We start from the raw sequence: 21,013 nt of genomic DNA, 5'->3' as shown, positions 1-21,013 counted from the left end.
TATAAATGAAGACGGAAGCTTTTGCCACTCCTGAATTAGTTTTTGGCTAAAAATCTCATTCTAGGTATTCTTTGAGCCACTCAGCTCAACAGTGAGTCCTCCAAACCAAGAGCATGCACATGAAGAGCAAAGGGAGATTACAAGACCTGGTCTACAGATGTGTAACTGAAGAAGTACGATATATGAAAAGGACAAGATTCGCAAAAACTAGGATACTAGAACCAATGTATACATCTACCTAAAATTAAGCACCAAAATAACAGAAGAGAATGAGATCTTAAGGATAACAAGGGGAAGCATCTCTACAAACTAGAATGTGTGGCTTATGAGAGGTAGATCAGCTTTAAACGTGGGCTGTGAAAAAAGACATTCTAGGTGTGGGGGCAAAGAAAAAACAATGCAGAAGCAAAACATTTCCTTGCTTTTCTAGGAAAGAGTAAACACATCAGTACAGCTAAAGGTACTGAATTCCTGTTGACTACAAGCAGCAAAGATGAAAAAAACAAGATGAGGCCAAAATCTTTATGGGAGCCTTGACTGGTTGATCTGAATAGGGGAGAAACACAAAGAGATTCAGATAAGAGATGGCACAGAGTTAAGCCATGACAGTGGGGCCAGAAAAGCCAAGTACCAGTAACAGAGGCTTCAGCAGCGCCCTTAAAGCTGCTATGCTATATTCGTACAGCCACAAAAGGTGGCTGAAGCCAAGGCTTGTTCTCCAAAGTACGATTCAAGATCTCCTGTACATATGTAAGAGGAAAATCTTTAGGAGCTTTTGGTGTTTTGTGTTTTTTTATAACACAACATCAATTTGCTTTAAGACTCTGAAGACTGGGAACAAAAAATAAAAATAAATAACAAAAAATGTCTTTAGAAAAATACCAGCTACCAAGAGTATGTAAAGCTTTGCGAAATACGAAGCTTGCAACGTTTCTTTTAGTCTCTCCAGTAATTCTCCTGGTAACTTAAAACACATCTGAAATAAATGTTTAAAATACTGACTGGGCACGGGGGCTCATGCCTATAATCCCAGCACTTTGGGAGGCCGACGCGGCTGGATCACCAGTGGTCAGGAGTTTGAGACCAGCCTGGCCAACATGGTGAAACCCCGTCTCTACCAAAAATACAAAAATTAGCTGGGCGTAGTGGCGGGCACCTGTAATTCCAGCTACTCAGGAGGCTGAGGCAGGAGAATCATTTGAACCCAGGAGGTGGAGGTTGCAGTGAGCTGAGATCGTGCCATTGCACTCCAGCCTGAGTGACAGAGCGAGACTCTGTCTTAAAAAAAAAATTTTTTTCAAAATATTGCAATGGGCTTGTAATTTCTGCTTAAATGTCAGGAGGTCTGAGCCATTTTAAAATAAATCTAGCACAATTTAAGATTTTTTCTTAACCAAAATTTTAAGAAACAGCTTTCTATATACTCACCTCAGCATATGCTTCCATGTCTTCTAGAAACTGACCAAGAAGAGTCGTAGAAAATGCAAGATCAGCTACCCAAAATGGCTCCAAACTCTGCAACCACCCTTGGAATTGCATAAGAAATTGTGAAAGGGTAGGGGGGAGAAAAAACACCAAAAAATCCAAATTAAAAAAATATAAGAGGCTTCTTTTAAAAAGTATCTGGTTTTCAAGCAGCATACCCTAAAACATGTCCTATATCAAAAAATTAAGACTGCTAAACATGCTGATCACGATTAACCAATACCTCTTTAATTAATACCTCTTTAATTTCTGCAGAAATTAACATGTAAATGTTATTTCCTTACTTTTTCAGTAAATTTCATATCTATATTGTCACTACACATGACTTAAGACTAAAATGCCACAATCTACCATTGGCCTGGCTAATCCCAGGGCCACATCTAACCATTAAAGGTGTATACTCATCTCCTCAGTGAAAATGAAACAGACCACCATCACCTGAATATCTTATTTTCAAAAGTTTATTACACCAAGTAAGTTACGAGAAACTATGACACTTGAAACAAGCTGAAATGTGCAAATGAGCCACGCTAGTCATTCACTTAACTCCAAAAAAAAGGGAAACAAAACCATTTCTCATTTATGACAATTCTCCAAATTAACCCTATATTTCCTTTTTTAAAAAAATAACCAGAAAAACAATAAAATGTGACAAATAACTTGGATCTTCCATTGTCCACTTCAGGGTATTGCCACTGCAATATATTCTTACCATATACTTTCCTACCAGTACAAACTACAAATAACTTGGGTAAGTCCTGTCTGTACTTACTCTACCCACCTACTAGTAATTTCCTCTGAAAATATATATTTAGCTAACAAGTCATGTTCATTTACAATAAAACATTTCTCTGAATTAGTTTTCTTGCATTATTAAAGAAATGGTATTGATAGATGGTCACTGGGGGACCACTGCTCCTCCCCGACAGTATTTAAATAACTGGTATAGGCTGCAAGACTTACCAGACACCTGCTGCGTGAGCGAAGGTTTCTGAGTATGATCTCTATGCCATCCAACTAATATACCAACTGTATCCTTGATGGAAACAAAGAGAGAGGGGGCCAATCATTTTAAGATATTACTGCCATTCACCTGTGGACCATTCCACAGCAAAAGATCCTAAAAAGAGCATCTATGTTCTACCTACTTGACATTCTAGAAACTTAGAAAGGGGAGAGGGGCAGGAAAATAAAAGAACTACATTTCTGACAACAATGAAATAGTTTATTTTCTTCGAATATTTTAAGGTACGAACGTCAGAAAGAAAAATGCGGCATTTAACCCTGGAACCTCAAATATCACTGATTATACTCAAAGGAGCAGAGGCATTGTGTTCCATCTGATTCCTCAGTTCCTCACACACACAACCATCCCCCTCACCCCATGACCTGAACAGCGGAATGAGGAACTCACCCTAAAATTAGTGCTGAAAATATGAGGGTAACATTGAGCCACCAAAAGAATGCACTTAACACATTTGCAAAGCAATTCTGGTGTATCCACATTTTCAAGAATTGACTGCAGGCTGGTCATTACAAGCTTAAAAATAAAAGTTACAAACCGTGAACATTCAACAAAATAGGGAGAAAACAAGCAAATTAGGTTCATTATTTACTAAGTGACTACATAAAAAACTGAGTATGAGACCAAGAAAAATAGGTTCTGTAGTTTTAGTTAAAAAAAAAAAGAATTGACTTGTAAATCCCAACTGCTTGGGAGGCTGAGACACAAGAATCGCTTGAACCCAGGAGGCAGAGGTTGCAGTGAGCTGAGATTGCACTGCTGCACTCCAGCCTGGACAATACAGCCAGACTCCATCTCAAAATAAATAAATAAATAAATAAATAAATAAATAAATAAATGGAAAATATTTCGCTCCACTAAGCTGTTAAGCTAAAAACAAATACTGTTTTCTCTGCTTCAATGTTTGTTAATATTAGTCCTTTGACATCAGTTAACATTAATCCTTAATAACATCTGTTTACAATATCCCTATAAATGCTCTCTTTAAGATTCTACCTGTGATTAAATTTCAAATACAAAAAAGTAAAATGGATTTGGGAAACTTTTCTATAAAGTACAACAATTACTTTGCAATCCAAAATATAAAGCAAATTTTATATAATTTATGCTTTAGTATATTAGTACTTGCTTCATATTAAAATTAAGGAAGATCAGCATGGCACCACACATGAATAACATGCAGGCTCAGGTTACCATTATACATAACTTTTTAAAATAAATATATGGCAAAAATAAAATAATAAATAACTATTTGTCATTCCATTGAAAGAATATTTATTTTGCAGCTGTTAAAAAACATTTTTCCCTAAAAAAGGAAAAGCTGTGCTTTACATAGCAATCTTATAAAAGAAATGCTAGAATCAGAAAACCATCATTTTAGGCTGGGTGCAGTGGCTCACACCTGTAACCCCAGCACTTTGGGAGGACGAGGCAGGTGGATCACCTGAGGTCAGGAGTTCAAGACCAGCCTGGCCAGCATGATGAAACTCCGTCTCTACTAAAAATATAAAAATTAGCAGAGCACAGTGGCACATGCCTGTAATCCCAGCTACTCAGGAGGATGAAGCAAGAGAATTGCTTGAACCTGGGAGGCGGAGGTTGCAGTGAGCTGAGATCGTGCCACTGCCCTCCAGCTTGGACAATAGAGCAAGATTACGTCTCAAAAAAAAAAAAAAAAGAGAAAAAGAAAACCATTATTTTGCAATAACCAATGTTATAATCTACACAGGCACAGACTATCAAGGCTAAAAATCATTTAAAAGACATCTTGGGGTAATTACAGAAATCTGAATATAGAACACATATGTAATAAAATTCATTTTCTTAGGTATGATTACAACATTCTTGTTATACAGAAGAAAAACCTTATTCTTGGGAGATGCATACTAAAACATTATAGGGTGAACTGTCATCATGTGTATGGTTTTCAGATGCTCAACAAAAGTGTGTGAGAAAATAAAACTGTGGCAAAATATTAGTAACTGGTAAATCTAGGTGAAGCATATATTATGAAATTATTATCGTATTTACAGGTATTTATTTTACTGGTGCATCTATCTTTCTATGAATGTGAGAATTTTCACAAGAGCTGGGAAAATGTTCATAATTATGCATGCAGAATAAGCCCAAGCTGGTAGCATTCTGTTCAGTTACAGGTAATTTTCTGAATCTTCCCTCAAATTTTTCTCAAACCTCTATAATCAAGGGGGAAAATGTTTCATTTTGTTTTGCTTTTTTGAGACAGGGTTGCCTATAATGGAGTGCAGTAGCTTGACCATAGCTCACTGTAGCTTCAACCTCCCGGGCACAAGCGATCCTCCTGCCTCAGCCTCCAAGTAGCTGGGATTACAGGTGCATGCCACCATGCCCGACTTATTTTTTTTTCCTTTTTTTTTTTTTTTTTGATAGAAACAGGGTTTCACCATGTTGCCCAGGCTGGTCTCAAACTCCTGGACTCAGGCAATTCACCAGCCTCAGCCTCCCACAGTGCTGGGGTTACAGGAGTGAGCCACCATGCCCAGTTAAAAATACATTTTTAATTTAAAAAAAAAAAAGAACATTCTTCATATCCTTTATATTTTTTAAACTACATACCCAAAATAAAGCATATCAAAAACTGTAAAAAAAAAAAAAAAAAAAAAAAACCCCTAATATCAGATATTCCAAACACAACAATACCATAATTTAATCACTTAAAATCTTACTCAAAACTAAATCAATGATCTTTTAGGCCAGGTGTGGTGGCTCATGACACTGATCACAGTACTTTGGGAGGCCGAGGCAGGAGGATCACTTGAGGTCAGGAGTTCAAGACCAGCATGGCCAACACAATGAAACCCTATCTCTACTAAAAATACAAAAATTAGCCAGGCTAATGGCACCCTCCTGCAATACCAGCTACTCGGGAGGCTGAGGCAGGAGAATCACTTGAACCTGGGAGGCAGAGGTTGCAGTGAGCCGAGATTATGCCACTGCACTCCAGGCTGGACAACAGAGCAAGACTCTGCATCAAAAAAAAAAAAAAATGATATTTTAATATATTCAGATACACAAATATGAAATAAAACTAAGTAGAGCTGGTATTCATTTACACATAATTATCTTATACCATTTGGAATAAGAATTTGGAGCACGTTAGCAAACCAAAAGGCTCAGAAAGAAGTTGTGATATTTAGTTCTTGTCTCCCTCTACAAATGTGAAGCACTCTTCTATCCGGCATTACTAGTGGAGTTCCTATTTTCAACTTTGCAAATCATTCTGGTCCTAAGCAATCTCAAAAAAAACATTTCTAAAAACCAAAGAGGAAAAAAATCTTTTTTTTTTTTTTTTTTTTGAGACAGAGTCTGGCTCTGTCTCCCAGGCAATGGTGCGATCTCGGCTCACTGCAACCTTGGCCTCCCGGGTTCAAGCGATTCTCCTGCCTCAGCCTCCTGAGTAGCTGGGACTACAGGCGCGTGCCACCACGCCCGGCTAATTTTTGCATTGTTAGTAGAGACGGGGTTTCACCATGTTGGCCAGGATGGTTTCGATCTCTTGGCCTCATGATGTGCCCGCCTCGGCCTCCCAAAGTACTGGGATTACAGGCGTGAGCCACCGCCCTTGGCTGAGGAAAAAAATCTTAAAACTAACTTATTTCAAATCTAACTTCAACGTGTATCTTTTTTTTTTTTTTTTTTTGAGACAGAGTCTCGCTCTGTCGCCCAGGCTGGAGTGCAGTGGTGCGATCTCGACTCACTGCAAGCTCCGCCTCCCAGGTTCACGGCATTCTCCTGCCTCAGTCTCCCAAATAGCTGCGACTACAGGTGCCCGCCACCACGCCCGGCTAATTTTTTTTGTATTTTTAGTAGAGATGGGGTTTCACTATGTTAACCAGGATGGTCTCGATCTCCTGACCTCATGATCCGCCTGCCTCAGCCTCCCAAAGTGCTGGGATTACAGGCATGAGCCACCACGCCCGGCGTGTAAGCCAATTTTTTATAAGAAATCTCTCCCTCTCTCTCCACATGTATGCATATATGTATGTAGCACTGATCCTTGAACAGTGTATCCTTTACTCAAACTGAGAAAGAGGAATATTTTTTTTGTTTTTTTTTGTTTTGAGACGGAGTCTCGCTCTGTCGCCCAGGCTGGAGTGCAATGGCGCGATCTCGGCTCACTGCAAGCTCCGCCTCCCGGGTTCACGCCATTCTCCTGCCTCAGCCTCCCGCGTAGCTGGGACTACAGGTGCCCGCCACCACGCCCGGCTAATTTTTTGTATTTTTAGTAGAGACGGGGTTTCACTGTGTTAGCCAGGATGGTCTCGATCTCCTGACCTCGTGATCCGCCCGCCTCGGCCTCCCAAAGTGCTGGGATTACAGGCGTGAGCCACCGCGCCCGGCCGAAAGAGGAATTTTTAAAACATATTTCCTATCAGTAGATAACCCCTATTCTATGTTTCCCTTCTTCAAGCTCCCCTCCAAGGACATGCGTTAAAGGGACAATTTTCTTCCAAAGTACATCATGCATTTTTTCCCCCTTCATTCTTACCTGCATTACAGATGAAAAGGCTTTCTTTTCTCCTACAGTCTCTAGTGCTTTGTAGGTGGCACATAAGTAGAGGAGTTTAACTTCATCTTTTGCAGATGAGCTAAATTTGCTAAAAATCCACTTGAAGATCTTCTCAGCCTCATAGCTCAGAGAAGCACAAAGAAGGCCAAGACAGCAAGCTCCCTCCTGTCTCAACTCCTGAAGCAATTTGCTACTGTGTTTATTTTAATGCAAACAAAAAACACACACAAAAGGCTTAAGTTTTCTATGATGACACGAGTAATACATCTTACAAAAGAATGTCTTAAGTGGTTTTTTAAATTTCTATTCAAACTACATAAAAGGTTGAAATTTTCTCCACTCTAAATACTACATTCTGTCTAGCCTGCATTGCCCTCAAGTATCTGTCTGACATTACATTCTTTTTACAAAATCAATTATTTACAAACAGCGAAGGAAGGCCCAAAAATGCTAAATTCCATCTCAAACTGTATTAAATAACTCTCAGAAAAGGGCAGCAACAAATAATTAGATAAAACACTCTATACATAACTACATTCTACATAATATCCAATATGTAATGACTATAAAATAAAAAATGGTAATAGTTAAATACAGAAACTTAAAAGGATAACAGGAATGATTTACATAGAACTTTAATAAGTAACTCTATAAAACAAAACCATCAAAAGGCACTAAGGTTTATGACCAGCTGAGATAAATTTTGGGTACTTGCCAACACTGCAAATCTTTGGGAATCACCATAACAAAAAATGACCACACACCTCTGGAGACTCTAATAGCCAGAGAATATATGGTTTGGATCCACTCTTACCCAAAGAAGGAAATTCCTTTTTACCTCTATTCTCTAAGCAGTTTCAAATTCTCTAGTTTACAAAAACTAATTTTATTCTTCATGCCTGCATCAAGAGTTTATGCCATTCCATAAGTCAAGACTCAGTTATCCAGTGAGACTAGCAAATTAAAAAAATAAAATATTCCAGCCAGGCACAATGGCTCATGCCTGTAATCCCAACACTTTGGAAGGCTAAGGTGGGTGGATCACCTGAGGTCAGGAGTTCCAGACCAGCCTGGCCAACATGGTGAAACCCTGTCTCTACTAAAAATACAAAAATTAGCTGGCAGTTGTGGTGCACGCCTGTAGTCCCAGCTACTCGGGAGGCTGAGGCAGGAGAATCACTTGAACCCGGGAGGTGGAGGTTGCAGTGAGCTGAGATCGCACCACTGCACTCTAGCCTGGGCGACAGGGTGAGACTCCGGCTCAAAAAATAAATATTCTTTTCAAGTGGATTCCATTTGTATTCAACCGTAATTAACACATAATTAATGCAGATAAAGATGACAAGACCCACTGAAATGTCAATAAGTGTTCATAAACAAAGCCAGTGGGTTTGTCTTCTTGTGTATTGTTAAGTAATTTCTAAAAATATATTTTAAAGTCATTTAAACCGGACCATTATTAGTTACTTACCTTTCATTAAGCACATCATGTACAGCAGCCAAGATATTATCCAATTGTTTAACTAGTACCTTGAAAAGAAAACACATTTATAAAAACTTCAAATTCCTATACTTTTAAGAATAGCATTGTGTACTTTTTTACTTGTCTTCCCCTCCAAATTCTAATTCAACAGTACTTTACTTTCTTTATTATTCCCACTCCCCAATGAGCATGTATCAGGAATGTCATGTTTCCTTTCAGCCTATGAAAGAAATTCACCCACTGGAAACACAGAGCTGTGATCATCAACAAAAAAATAAACTCAAAAAGCTTGTTTTATTTACTTTGAAATCCATTTGAAAAATTGACTGACGGAGGGATAGATGGAGAGATATGTGACAAGGCAGTATTTAGGGTAAAATGTTAACGACAAAAATTAGATGATGGGTTTAACAGATTCAATGTCAAATTCTTTCAACTTGCTATATATTTGAAACTACTCATAATAAAATTTGGAAGGAGGAGAAACTTGCTTTGATCCAAGTGTCATCTGCCTCACTAGACTATTTTCATTAATTTTCTCCTGCTCATTGTCAAGTTCTTTTTTTTTTTTTAAGATGGAGTTTCACTCTTTTCGCCCAGGCTGGAGTGCAATGGCGTGATCTCAGCTCACTGCAACCTCCGTCTCCTGGGTTCAAGCGATTCTCCTGCCACAGCCTCCCATGTAGCTGGAATTACGGTCATGTGCCACCACGCCCAGCTAATTTTGTATTTTTAGTAGAGATGGGGCTTCACTATGTTGGGCAGGCTGGTATGGAACTCCTGAACTGAGGTGATCCGCCCACCTTGGCCTCCCAAAATGCTGGGATTACATGCATGAGCCACCACACCTGGCCCATATCAAGTTCTTAATTGGTGTAAAGAAAGTGAAGAAAAAAATTTAACCCTTCCTATACTTTGTTACATTTCTGTTGTTGTTTTAAGAGACAAGGACTCCCTCTGTCACCCAGGTTGACATGCAGAGGTGTGATCATATCTCACTACAACCCTGAATTCCTGGGCTCAAGTGATTCTTCCACCTCAGCCAGGTGTAGTGGCACATGCCTGAAGTCCCAGCTACTCAGGAGGCCACAGCGGGAGGATAGTTTGAATCCAGGAGTTTGAGACTGCAGTGAGCTATGATTGTGCCACTGCACTCCAGCCTGGGCGACAGAGCAAGATCTTGTCTTTAAGAAGAAAAAGAAATTACACATTAGAGAGCATTAAGTTCTTGATCATCATAATACAGACTTTCCCCATTCTTAAACTACTCAAGGTAGCATTACCTAGTTTATTATGGAAACACAAAAATCCTCATATTTCCAAACATACTATACTTACCAGCTTATTTTCTGGTTGCTGAATAAATTCTTTCAACTGCTTTACAGTAGCCAGTCTCCGGTCTCGGTCGTTTTCCCGGGTGATCCTCCGAAGAAGATTTGACAGTCGAGACTCATCACAATAAGACATCGATCTCTCTGTGAATATATAAACATTTTGTTGTCCAGTGAGTATAAATAAGCAAAGGAATTTTTAAATTTTAAAATAATTTTTAAATTTTTAAAATTAAAAATTATTTAAATAATAATTAAATTATTATGGTGGCTCATGCCTGTAATCCCAGTACTTTGGAAGGCGGGTAGATCACATGAGTTCAGGAGTTTGAGACCAGCCTGGGCAACATGGTGAAACCCTGTCTCCACAGACACACAAAAAATTACATAAACTAGCCAGCCAAGGTGGTGTGCACCTGTAGTCCCAGCTACTCGGGAGGCTGAGGCAGGAGAATCACTGGAGCCCGTGAGGCGGAGGTTGCAGTGAGCCGAGATCACCCCATTGCACTCCAGCCTGGGTGACAGAGCAAGACCCTCTCTCAAAAATAAAATTACATCAAAAGTCACAGTCCACTGGTCAATAAAAGCTCAGGGAATATAGGTCCTATCGCTCTTTTGTTCAACTCTATATTCCAAATCCCAGCAGAGTGCCTGGCACATAACAGACCCTCAAAAAAATATTTGCCGAAGGAAACGAGAAATGAATAACCCTAGGCCAACTGAACACCTCATTCCAGAGGACTGGCTGGGAGAGAAAAAAGAAAGGCCTTAGTAACAACTCTCTTTGGGTCCATTCCAAACTGTTTTCAACATGCTTACGGTAAAGAGCCTGGGTGTAGGTAAATTAAACAACTTCCAAGGGGTATGGATAAAGTCTCAATCGAGTAAAAACAGGACATAGGCTTCTACTTATCATCTAGGTATCCCACTGGAGGAAAGCCTCTTATTCACATTATCATCATTTCCCTGGGATGAAGTTTTGGGGAGCCATAATCACACATTTAGTTCAACAAATGTCTAATTATCATCTACCACATGCAAGGCATGCCTCCACTAGAAAGGTAGCAAACCACAACTTTTCTCCCCTTATTTTTTAATCACAAGAACAAGCAAACAGTAGTGAATATTATTAGTATATTAACGATGCCTTTAAAAACTAGATTTTTGCTGGGCGAGGTGGCTCTTGCCTGTAATTACCCAGCACTTTGGAAGGCCAAGGCAGGCAGATCACTTCAGCCCAGGAGTTCGAGACCAGCCTTGGCAACATGGTACAACCCCATCTCTATGAAAAATACAAACATTAGCTGGGCACAGTGGCACATGCCTGTAATCCCAGCTACTCAGGAGGCTGAGGTGGGAGGATCGCTTTAGCCTGGGAAGCAAAGGTTGCAGTGAAATCACACTAGCGCATTCCAGCCTGGGTGACAGAGCGAGACTGTCTCAAAAAACAAAACAAAAAACTCAATTTTTGCAAAACATTTTCAACTGTGCTATTTACCATAATTAGCCAATACATACGTAAACAACAAATCACAAAGGGTCTGACAGTTTCATTTCTAAGGTATGAGAAAAAATTGATAATAAAAGAAACCAGAAGGCTGAGCATGGTGGCTCACACCTGTAATCCCAGCACTTTGGGAGGCCGAGGAGGGCAGATCACGGGGTCAGGAGTTTGAGACCTGCCTGGCCAACATGGTGGAACCTCGTCTCTACTAAAGATACAAAAAATTAGCCGGGCGTGGTGGCACGCTCCTGTAATCCCAGCTACTCGGGAGGCTGAGGCAGGAGAATCACTTTAATCTGGGAGGTGGAGGCTGCAGTGACCTGAGATCGCGCCATTGCACTCCAGCCTGGGTGACAGGGAGATACTCCATCTCATAAATAAATAAATAAATAACTACAAGGGGAACAACACACACTGGATCCTTTTGGAGGGTGGGGGGTGGGACGAGGGAGAGGATCAAGAGAAACAAACAATGGGTACCAGGCTTAATACCTGGGTGATAAAATAATCTATACTACAAACCCTCATGACACAAGTTTACCAGTGTAACAAATCTGCACTTGTATCCTGAATTTAAGTTAAAAAAAAAAAAAAAAAAGAAACTACAATGTCTGAGAGAAGAATAGGATTTTTACAAATCCCTAGCCCATAGAGTATTTCAATAAGGACAGATACCAAAAATGTCATCAAGTTACCAGCTGGGAAATTAGGCTCTACTTACAATTCTGTCACTAGCAAACTACATGACCCTGAGCCTTTGAAGAAGAGGAATTCTTTACTGAACTACTTTAGAGTCACTGTTTAGCTTCTATAATATCATAAGTCTAAGGCTTCAAACACTCTATTTTAACAAACAGCATACACAGCCTTTGAATTCACTCCACTTGTGAAAACATAAAAAGAAATCAGTTTTTTAAAAGTTATATACCAACAATAAAAGCTACAGGCACAAAGATTTTCACCAAGATACACGAAGCACACACACAGTATAAAAAAAAAAAAAAGTCAAAAACTAAATGTCCAAAAAGTAATTACATCTGACAAAGGCCGTAACTCAGCTTTACCGATAAATTTCTCTTTAAGGAAAAAAATTATCATTACCTCTAATCCTCTGAACTTTCTTTTTTGTTGTTGTTTTTTTGAGACGGAGTCTCGCTCTGTCGCCCAGGCTGGAGTGCAGTGGCGCACTCAGCTCACTGCAAGCTCTGCCTCCCAGGTTCACACCATTCTCCTGCCTCAGCCTCCCGAGTAGCTGGGACTACAGGCGCCCGCCACCGTGCCCAGCTAATTTTTTGTATTTTCAGTAGAGACAGGGTTTCACCGTGTTAGCCAGGATGGTCTCGATCTCCTGACCTCGTGATCTGCCGGTCTCGGCCTCCCAAAGTGCTGGGATTACAGGCGTGAGCCGCTGCACCCGGCCAATCCTCTGAACTTCCAAGGCACTCACCTATACGGTGAGGCTACATCATAAGGCAGAAATGCTATCAGTGTATTTAACTTTAGAAAAGTGCCCACTCTAGGCAGGGCCTGGTGGCTCACGCCTGTAATGAGCACGTGTGATCACTTGAGGTCAGGAGTTCGAGACCAGCCTGGCCAACATGGTGAAACCCTGTCTCCACTAAAAATGCAAAAATCAGCTGGGTGTGGTGGCATGCACCTGTAATCCCAGCTACTTGGGAGGCTGAGGCACGAGAATCACTTGAACCTGGGAGGCGGAGGTTGCAGTGAGCAGAGATTGCGGCACTGCACTCCAGCCTGGGTGACAGAGCAAGACTCTGTCTCAAAAAAATATATTGAAAACAACAACAACAAAAAAACCAGAAAAGTACCCACTCTAGGGGGCGGGTGGAAGGAGAGCATCAGCAAGAATAGCTTAATGGATACTGGGTTTAATACCTAGATGATGGGATGATCTGTGCAGCAAACTACCATGGCACACGTTTACCTACATGACAAACCTGTACATCCTGCACATGTACCCTGAACTTAAAAGAGGAAAAAAAAAAAAAAAAAAGACAGAAAAGTACCCCCTCTATATATATATCTATATCCTCCACAGGCCCAAGAGTTCAAGGACTTGCTGTAGTAAGAGCCTACTATGCACTATACATTCAATATCCACGATAATTGGGTAAACCTTTCCTGTAAGATCTTACTTACCCAGTCTTCTAATCTTGTTTTAAGAGAATTCTCTTTTAAAATGTACTATAGCCTTTCTAGTGGGAAATTAACAATCCACAGGAAAAGTATGTAAACAATTTTTACCTGCACAGTAGACTAATCAACTTATGCTTTTGCAAGGCATTAGTAAGAGGCATCCAGAATAAGAGGAGATACAAGTCTTTGGAAGGTGTATGTGATTGGTCCCCGTTTTCCCAGCCTTACCCTGTGATTTCCTCATGTCTTTGGTGGCTAAAGCACAACTGCCATGCTGAACACTGGTGAACTCACGGCTGGTCACATTGTTAACCCTCAGCTCTTGCCCCAACGACTTCCGACCATAAGTATTTTCCCCAGATCCTCCATTGACACTGTAGCCACCTACAAACAGCCATGTGTACGTCATTTAAATATGATTGTTCGTTTCATTCAGTCAATTTCCTGATAGCTCAGGATCTTATTACTCAATCTGCAGCTCAACCAGCCTTTGCTTCTCCTACCTTTTTCCGGTACTGTCTGCCTTGAAAATCATTCTGATTTCTTTTAATACACCTTTGAAGTTAAATTAATTTTATTTTGATCCCTTCATTGGAAAATAAGCAAAGAAATGAAAACTAAATTAAATCAAATTTTGCACCTTGTTTTAAAACTTTCTTGAAGTTGAGAGACAGTAGCCAAGAGGAACTTCAACCTTAGCTAAATATTTTTGAAAATAAAAACAAAAATAGTATTGTATCTTTTTTGTAAGAAAACTGCATTGATGAATTATGTATGGAAAAATTTTAAATTTTAAAAATAATAAAGTGGATAAACGTCCTATGAAGTTTTCAGAAATAACACTGCATTTGTTATTCATATTTTAAATATATTAGAAGAAAGCGAGAAAGTTGGGGGTGTAAAAAGGCAGGAAGGTGGGATAGGTAGGTTCAAAAAACATGCTTGTAGCAATAAGAAAATATATATACCCTTTTCGTCATTCTGTATGTCAGCGTGGACTCTGGTATCATCGTGCCTTTGCCAAGACACCACAGCTGAATTTGAAGGTTGCAGTCCGTAAGAGGAAGAACCACCTCTATCTCTGGATGAAGAATATTTTAAATTACCTGGGTCGGCTGATGTACTATCAGTTCTATGAAAAGAGAAAAGTTTAAGATTAGAACTTTAAATAACATAAATAAATCTTTCTTTAAACAAGCCTCTCTTCTCCCAAATTTTACATTTAACCATTACTGTTGTATTTAGTGTAATATGTACTATATATTATATGTAAGCACTCAGCCGTCTAATAAGAAGTCTTTCACTGGGAAGAGATTCTCAATGGATGAAATGCCAACTTTTCAGTCTCTTCTACTGTTCTAAAGACCCATTCAGAAATATGAATAACTACTGGGATTAGGGTGACTTTGCTGGTTTTAGCATTGAAAGTCTCCTGTCCCAGGCAAAACAGGACAATTGGTTACTCTGGTCCAGTGTTCTCCTCACATGACTTGATAATAAGAATAATTCTTTCTAAATTCTCCCCCATGGAGAGGGTTAATCAGTCAAAACATTTCAGCCTTTCCTGTCATAAAAATAAAAAACACTGGCAGCATGTCAGGGACGGGCAATGTCTTACCAAGTTATTTTCTAAGTACTGATTAGGTACTGTAGTATTGAAGACCCCATTGAAGATGCCTTAATTGTAAAGAGTAGCAATCAAAATTTTAAAAAGTAAAAAAGAAGACATTTTAAGAAAATAAAAGGTATCAGAAATGCAATAAAGTTATATCGGAAAGTTGTAGTTCGTAATCTATTTAAAATTCAGGTACTGTTTAGAATAATACCTGATGCTTATTAGTAAACAAGTAGGGTACAGCCAAGGGTAAAAGTGTGTCCTCATCTAAGTATCTGCTCTACGCCTCAACTGCCTCATAAGTAAAACAGAGCTGAGTTACAAGACTTCTCATGAGTGTTACTCTTTCAGCCATCAATCATCAACTATCAAGAAAGAAGACAACAAAATAATCTGTTATAGCATATGAAAAATCCAAGTAAGTTCTTCCCCTACTGATTTTCTCCTGAGAGGAACAACTTTGAGGAAAAAAAAAAAAAAAAAGAAAAAGAAAATCACTTCTATGATATTACTAAAAATGCTTTCTCAACCTTTTAGAACCTGAATCTTTTAGAAAAGTTTAGGACACTGGCAAGGCCAGAAACTAACCTATTCCTCTACGCTTTGCCCCTCCCTCTATGGTGTAAAAGTGACAGCAGTGTTTGTATACTGTATATATTTCGTTTAGAGTTTATTAGTCTTTCCTTGCTCCCAAAAATACTAAACATAAAACTTTGCATGAGCTCAATCAGTTGGACACCTTGATCTGCACTTACTGCAATCACTGTTAATACAGAATGCAGACAATAGGTCCAATTAAACTTGGATATCTAACTGGTACAAGTCATTACTTATAAAGGATCTCAATCTGAAACTTCATGAAATTCAAAACCTAGCATACTAAAATGACTAAGGCTCCATAAGGAGTATCTTCTAATATTCAGAGTTCATTTATTCATAAAGCTAAGTACTTCAAACATAAGGCAAAATAAAATCTATGGAATTTCAAGAAAAATGTATGAGAATATTTTCTGAGTATACTAAGTCTATAAGCATTAAAATATTAACTCAATGGACCATAACTTTTTTAAACTAATGAAAAGACATTCCTTAGGTACCTAAAAATAGCACATTTAACATGCGTCTATATAAATCATAGCATATCATTACTTTCTGAAAGGAGACTGAAACATAAGAGAGCTTATAATCTTTTCTGACAGGGTTTGAACTTTATATGTACGCCACAGTAAGCTCTTATTAGATGAGCGAATAAAATAAGCACTTGACTAATTCAGAAACACAAAGATAACTGAAGTCTGCCAATATTTAAACATATCTTCACTTCCTGTTTTCATCATGTTTACTTATCTCCTACACTACCTTTACTATTAAGAGTTAAATGTTTGTATCATTTTCTGGTGACACAGTAGTACCATAAGGCAGCAGAGAATACAAGTTAAAAAAAGATCTGGGCTCAAATCCCAGCTCCAGCACTGAAAAGTATGTGTGCCTTTGCACAAATTACTTGATCTCCAAGCCTTGGTTGTCTCTTGCATAAAATGAGGATGACACCTATCTAACATGTAAGGTTATTGTGAGGCTAAAATAAGATAATGAATTATAATATAAAAGAAACACTTGGTTTGCAGGGTATGTTAAAAGTTCTTATGACCATAATACAAAATAAACTCAAAGTTTCCAGTCTAAAAGACAATGTACAAACAGTTCATGAGTATATGAATATAATCAAAACAAGTTTTTACAGTCAATATAGAGCAACTTAAATACTTCACTGAAGAAAGCAGGTAATCTGTTGCTACCAACAATGTGTTTCCAACTAGGAAGCATCTGATTTCAAACTAAACTGTAAAACCAGGAGCAGCTTCCCCAACTGTAAAACCAGGAGCAGCTTCCCCATTGGTTAGAAATAAGGTTTCTAAATCCCCTAAGTTATGAACACTGAGATTTTTTTTCCCAAAAAAAATCTGTGTTTTCAGAAATATAACAAAAAAAAACTGGAATAGAGCCACCATCTCAGAAATACCTGAAAACTCCCTAGTTGCCAAATTATTTTAATACAAATTGATCAAAGCATCCCCAACCAGAACTCAGGTTGTAAGCATTCTGAACCTAAAAGCACAAAATGGTTTAGCATTTATACGAAATTTCTATTTTTATACAATCTTGACTGCTTAGGTTTCAAAAAATGTCAATGTCAGGCTGTTAGCACCAACAAGATCATCCCAGTCCAATAAATAGAGAACTGTTAAAGAACGGAAATGAGCACTTCAAATGAGGCAATCAAAGCCACACAATAGAAACTGCAGATTTGAACTTCAAGAAGCAGGCATAAATGCTAGGCTAGCTAGTTAGAAGAGCTGAAAGGGATATCATCTGCCAGAATTAGTGTCTCAATTTAGTGAAAAAAGAAAATCTATCTGTTAAGTCTAAGAATCCTAGCAAGGATCCAAAAATACCTCTACAGCCCCTTTAATATTCTAAAAATATCATGGAGAGAAAAAAAAAGAAATGCATAAATTTCCCCAAAACGATCAAACTGAAGTTAAAGCCTGATGTACATGCCACATGAGAGGTAAGTTTCTAAAGCTCATACCTCAAAAATCGCATACTGTATAATATGGAGCCTTTGTGATGTTTTGCATCAAGTCAATCTGTAAGACAGTAGTTACAATATTAGTGAAGACAGTGGGTTAAAACATTTGTTGTTCAAACATGGAGCAAATATCATTCATGAGTTAGGTGCCTTTAGTTGAACTATGGTCCCATTAGGGTTCATACATTAAAGCAAAAATTGAGGTGGAAAGACACTCTGTGCCTTACAGGATAAAGAGGCTTAATGTGGCAACCAAAAAAATTTTAGTACATAAGAGAATTTAAATGTTAACTATAACATACAAATCACATGCAAATATAGTTACCACTTATTTTAGTTACCTATTCTCAATACACAGAAAAATGCCACAAATCTAGGAGGCCATTCGTTTCAAATGACCGGAATCCTTAGACCTCACACCAACAATCCACCATGTGCTGGGGATGGTATCGCCTGACTAAATGTAGCCTTGCAGTCCATTCTTGTAAGTATTAGAGAAAAAGAGAGAGCGTCATCTCTGGAAAATGTGAAGTCAGGGACTTCCCTACTAGGAAGCATTTCCATAAAGCACCCCAAAATGACTTGATGCAAACACCACACCTAGTGGTGTCACTGGAGTAAGCATCATATTACTTCAAATTGCTTTTACCTAGGTTTATTAAGGGATTTTGCTCTCATGGTGAGATCTAATTTGCAATGGATATAAACCAGGAAATGAGATTTGCACTAAAGCCAATGAAGTAGGAATGTACTTATTCTCTAAAGCAGCAAAGATAGTCTCACTGTCACAGAGCTGTTATAGGATATGTTGCTTTCCATACTAATGGTTAATACCACTTGGAAATGATTTACCCTTCAAAAATAAATTCAAGGTTTTCCCCTGTAATGCCTCTTACCTGGATTCAAACATGCTTTAATGAGGAATAAGAGAAAGGGTGAAACTATGAATAACCCTGGGCCTTGTATCATTACATTAGCAACACTGCTCTAAATATGAGTCTATGGCTAAAATATTAATCTGAGAGGCTCAGGGAATTTATTATACAAGTCTCTTCTTGCAGAGAACTTTAAGTTCAAATTTAATAAAACAGAACCATTCCATGTCAAAATTGTAAATGAGTATGCATCAGTTTTGCAATACTGAAATATTAAATTAATATAATTTATTGGTAAAACTAGCTTAGCTACCTAAGTATTAAGTGTCTATAATAACCAAATCTTCATTATCCATTTATGGGTGATTTGTTTCCTTTTTTGAGACAGGGTCTCACTCTGTCACCCAGGCTGGAGTGCACTGGCATGACCATAGCTCACTGCAGCCTCGACCTCATGGGTGCAGCCTCGACCTCATGGGTTCAGCCTCTCAAACAGCTGGGACCACAGGTGCATGCCACTCCATTTAGCTGATTTTTTATTTTTATGTTTTTTGGAGACAGGTGTCTGATTATGTTGCTCAGGCTGCTCTCAAATTCCTGGACTCAAGCAATCCTCCCACCTCAGCCTCCCAAAATGCTAGGATTAGAAGCATGAGTGACCACATCTGGACCGTCACCAATTTTTAACTGTCTGTCAACTAAACAGCCAATATAGACTGATAAGATATACTTAACTATTGTAAAATTGTGAAGAATTCTATCTTCACCAAGGAGAGGTCTGGCTTTTACCTGTGAATTCTGGAAGGTAATCTCTAAACTCCTGAAATGTCATACCTAATAAGAGGGTCCTGGCCAGGAGCAGTGGCTCACACCTGTAATCCCAGCACTTTGGGAGGCCAAGGCGGGCAGATCGCTTGAGGTCAGGATTTTGAGACCAGCCTGGCCAGCATGGTGAAACCCTGTCTCTACTAAAAATACAAAAATTAGCCAGGCATGGTGACGGGCACCTGTAATAATCCCAGCTACTCAGGAGGCTGAGGTTTCAGTGAGCTGAGATCCTGCCACTGCACTCCAGCCTGGGCAACAGAGCAAGACTATTTCCAAAAAAAGGGGGGGGGGGGGGCGGCGGTGGGGGAAAGTGTCCTTGTTCATCTGGGGGCTTTAGGCCACAGCAGAGTCTAATAATGTGGCTTATGGTGGGGGCTTTGAGTCACATGGATCAGCTTGGCCTCCAGTGGGGCTGGAGACTAACGTTAGCCACATGGGCATGCAACCATGGAACCCCAGTAAAAACGTTGGACATAAAAAATAGAGTGAGCTTCCCTGGTTGGCAATAATCCATGAGTATGGTCGCACACCAGTGCCACCAGGACGGTGTCATTTTTCACAACTCAACAGGGACAGGACAATTCGAAACTCCAACATTTGGAACTTCCCCGAACTCTGCCCTATGCACCTCTACCCCTGGCTCGTTCTAATCTGAATCCCTAAACTGCAATAAACTCTAACCACGGGTATGAGAGCTTTCAATGAGTTCTAGTGAGTCCTCCTGGCAAATCATCCAACCTAAGAGTGGTCTTGGGCAGGCACAGTGACTCAAGCCTGTAATCCCAGCACTTCGGGAGGCCCAGGCAGGCGGATCACTTGAGCTCAGGAGTTTGAGACCAGCCTGGCAATATGGTGAAACTGTCTCTAAAAAATATAGAAAAACTAGCCAGGCGAGGTGGTGTGTGCCCATAGATCCAGCAACTCAGGTGGCTGAGGTAGGAGGACTGCCTGAACCTGGGAGGGAGGAGTTCAGGGCGCAGTGAGCCGTGATCATGCCACTGCACTCTCACCTGGGTGACAGAGAGAGGCCCTGTCTCAAAAAAAAAAAAAGAGAGTGGTCTTGGGAACCCCCAAACTGGCAACTAGTATTAGAAGCAAGGGTCATCTTATGGACTGGACTCCCTCTAACTCTGCACTCATATTTAAAACCATTAAATATACTGTAGCTCAAAAAAAGTTGCTTGTTTGTTTTGAAAAAGGGTCTCACACTGTCGCCCAGGCTAGAGTGCAGTGGTGCAATCCGAGCTCAAGCAAACCTCCCACATCAGCCTCCCAAGTAGTTGAGACCACAGGCTTACTCCACCATGCCCAGCAACTTTTGTATTTTTTTGTCCCATTCTCTACAACATTCCCAAAATGTTGCCCAAGCTGGTCTCGCACTCCTGAGCTCAAGTGATCCACTCACCTCAGCCTCCCAAAGGGTTGGGATTACAGGCATAAGCCACTGCACCCGGCCATAAATTTTGTTTTTTAATAACATTTCTAGCAAACATGATAAAGATTTGACTTCAGTGTTGCTTATTTACCTTCCAAGGAACCTCTAATATTCTCTATTTTCAGAACTCCAAT

The 21,013-nt window shown here is 39.5% G+C and overlaps 1 protein-coding gene across 1 annotated transcript in view; it reads right to left on the bottom strand.

Annotated features, from left to right (window-relative positions):
• LOC101129998 (serine/threonine-protein kinase SMG1-like) overlaps nucleotides 1–14,487 on the bottom strand; it is a 28,755-nt gene extending 14,268 nt beyond the window's left edge. Inside the window, exons 1-8 of the mRNA XM_031006271.3 lie at nucleotides 14,037–14,487; nucleotides 13,762–13,917; nucleotides 9,880–10,016; nucleotides 8,530–8,588; nucleotides 7,038–7,251; nucleotides 2,900–3,025; nucleotides 2,449–2,521; nucleotides 1,429–1,526 (exon numbers count right to left, since the gene is read on the bottom strand). Coding sequence (XP_030862131.1) covers nucleotides 1,429–1,526; nucleotides 2,449–2,521; nucleotides 2,900–3,025; nucleotides 7,038–7,251; nucleotides 8,530–8,588; nucleotides 9,880–10,016; nucleotides 13,762–13,777 — 723 coding nt within the window. The 5' untranslated portion in view covers nucleotides 13,778–13,917; nucleotides 14,037–14,487. The remainder of the gene's footprint in view (nucleotides 1–1,428; nucleotides 1,527–2,448; nucleotides 2,522–2,899; nucleotides 3,026–7,037; nucleotides 7,252–8,529; nucleotides 8,589–9,879; nucleotides 10,017–13,761; nucleotides 13,918–14,036) is intronic.
• Nucleotides 14,488–21,013: the final 6,526 nt, after the last annotated feature.

The sequence above is a fragment of the Gorilla gorilla genome, chromosome 18 (assembly GCF_029281585.2).
Source record: "Gorilla gorilla gorilla isolate KB3781 chromosome 18, NHGRI_mGorGor1-v2.1_pri, whole genome shotgun sequence".
Taxonomy (NCBI): domain Eukaryota; kingdom Metazoa; phylum Chordata; class Mammalia; order Primates; family Hominidae; genus Gorilla; species Gorilla gorilla.
Note: the sequence above shows the minus strand (reverse complement) of the source record. Positions and strands in the feature narration are given on the sequence as shown.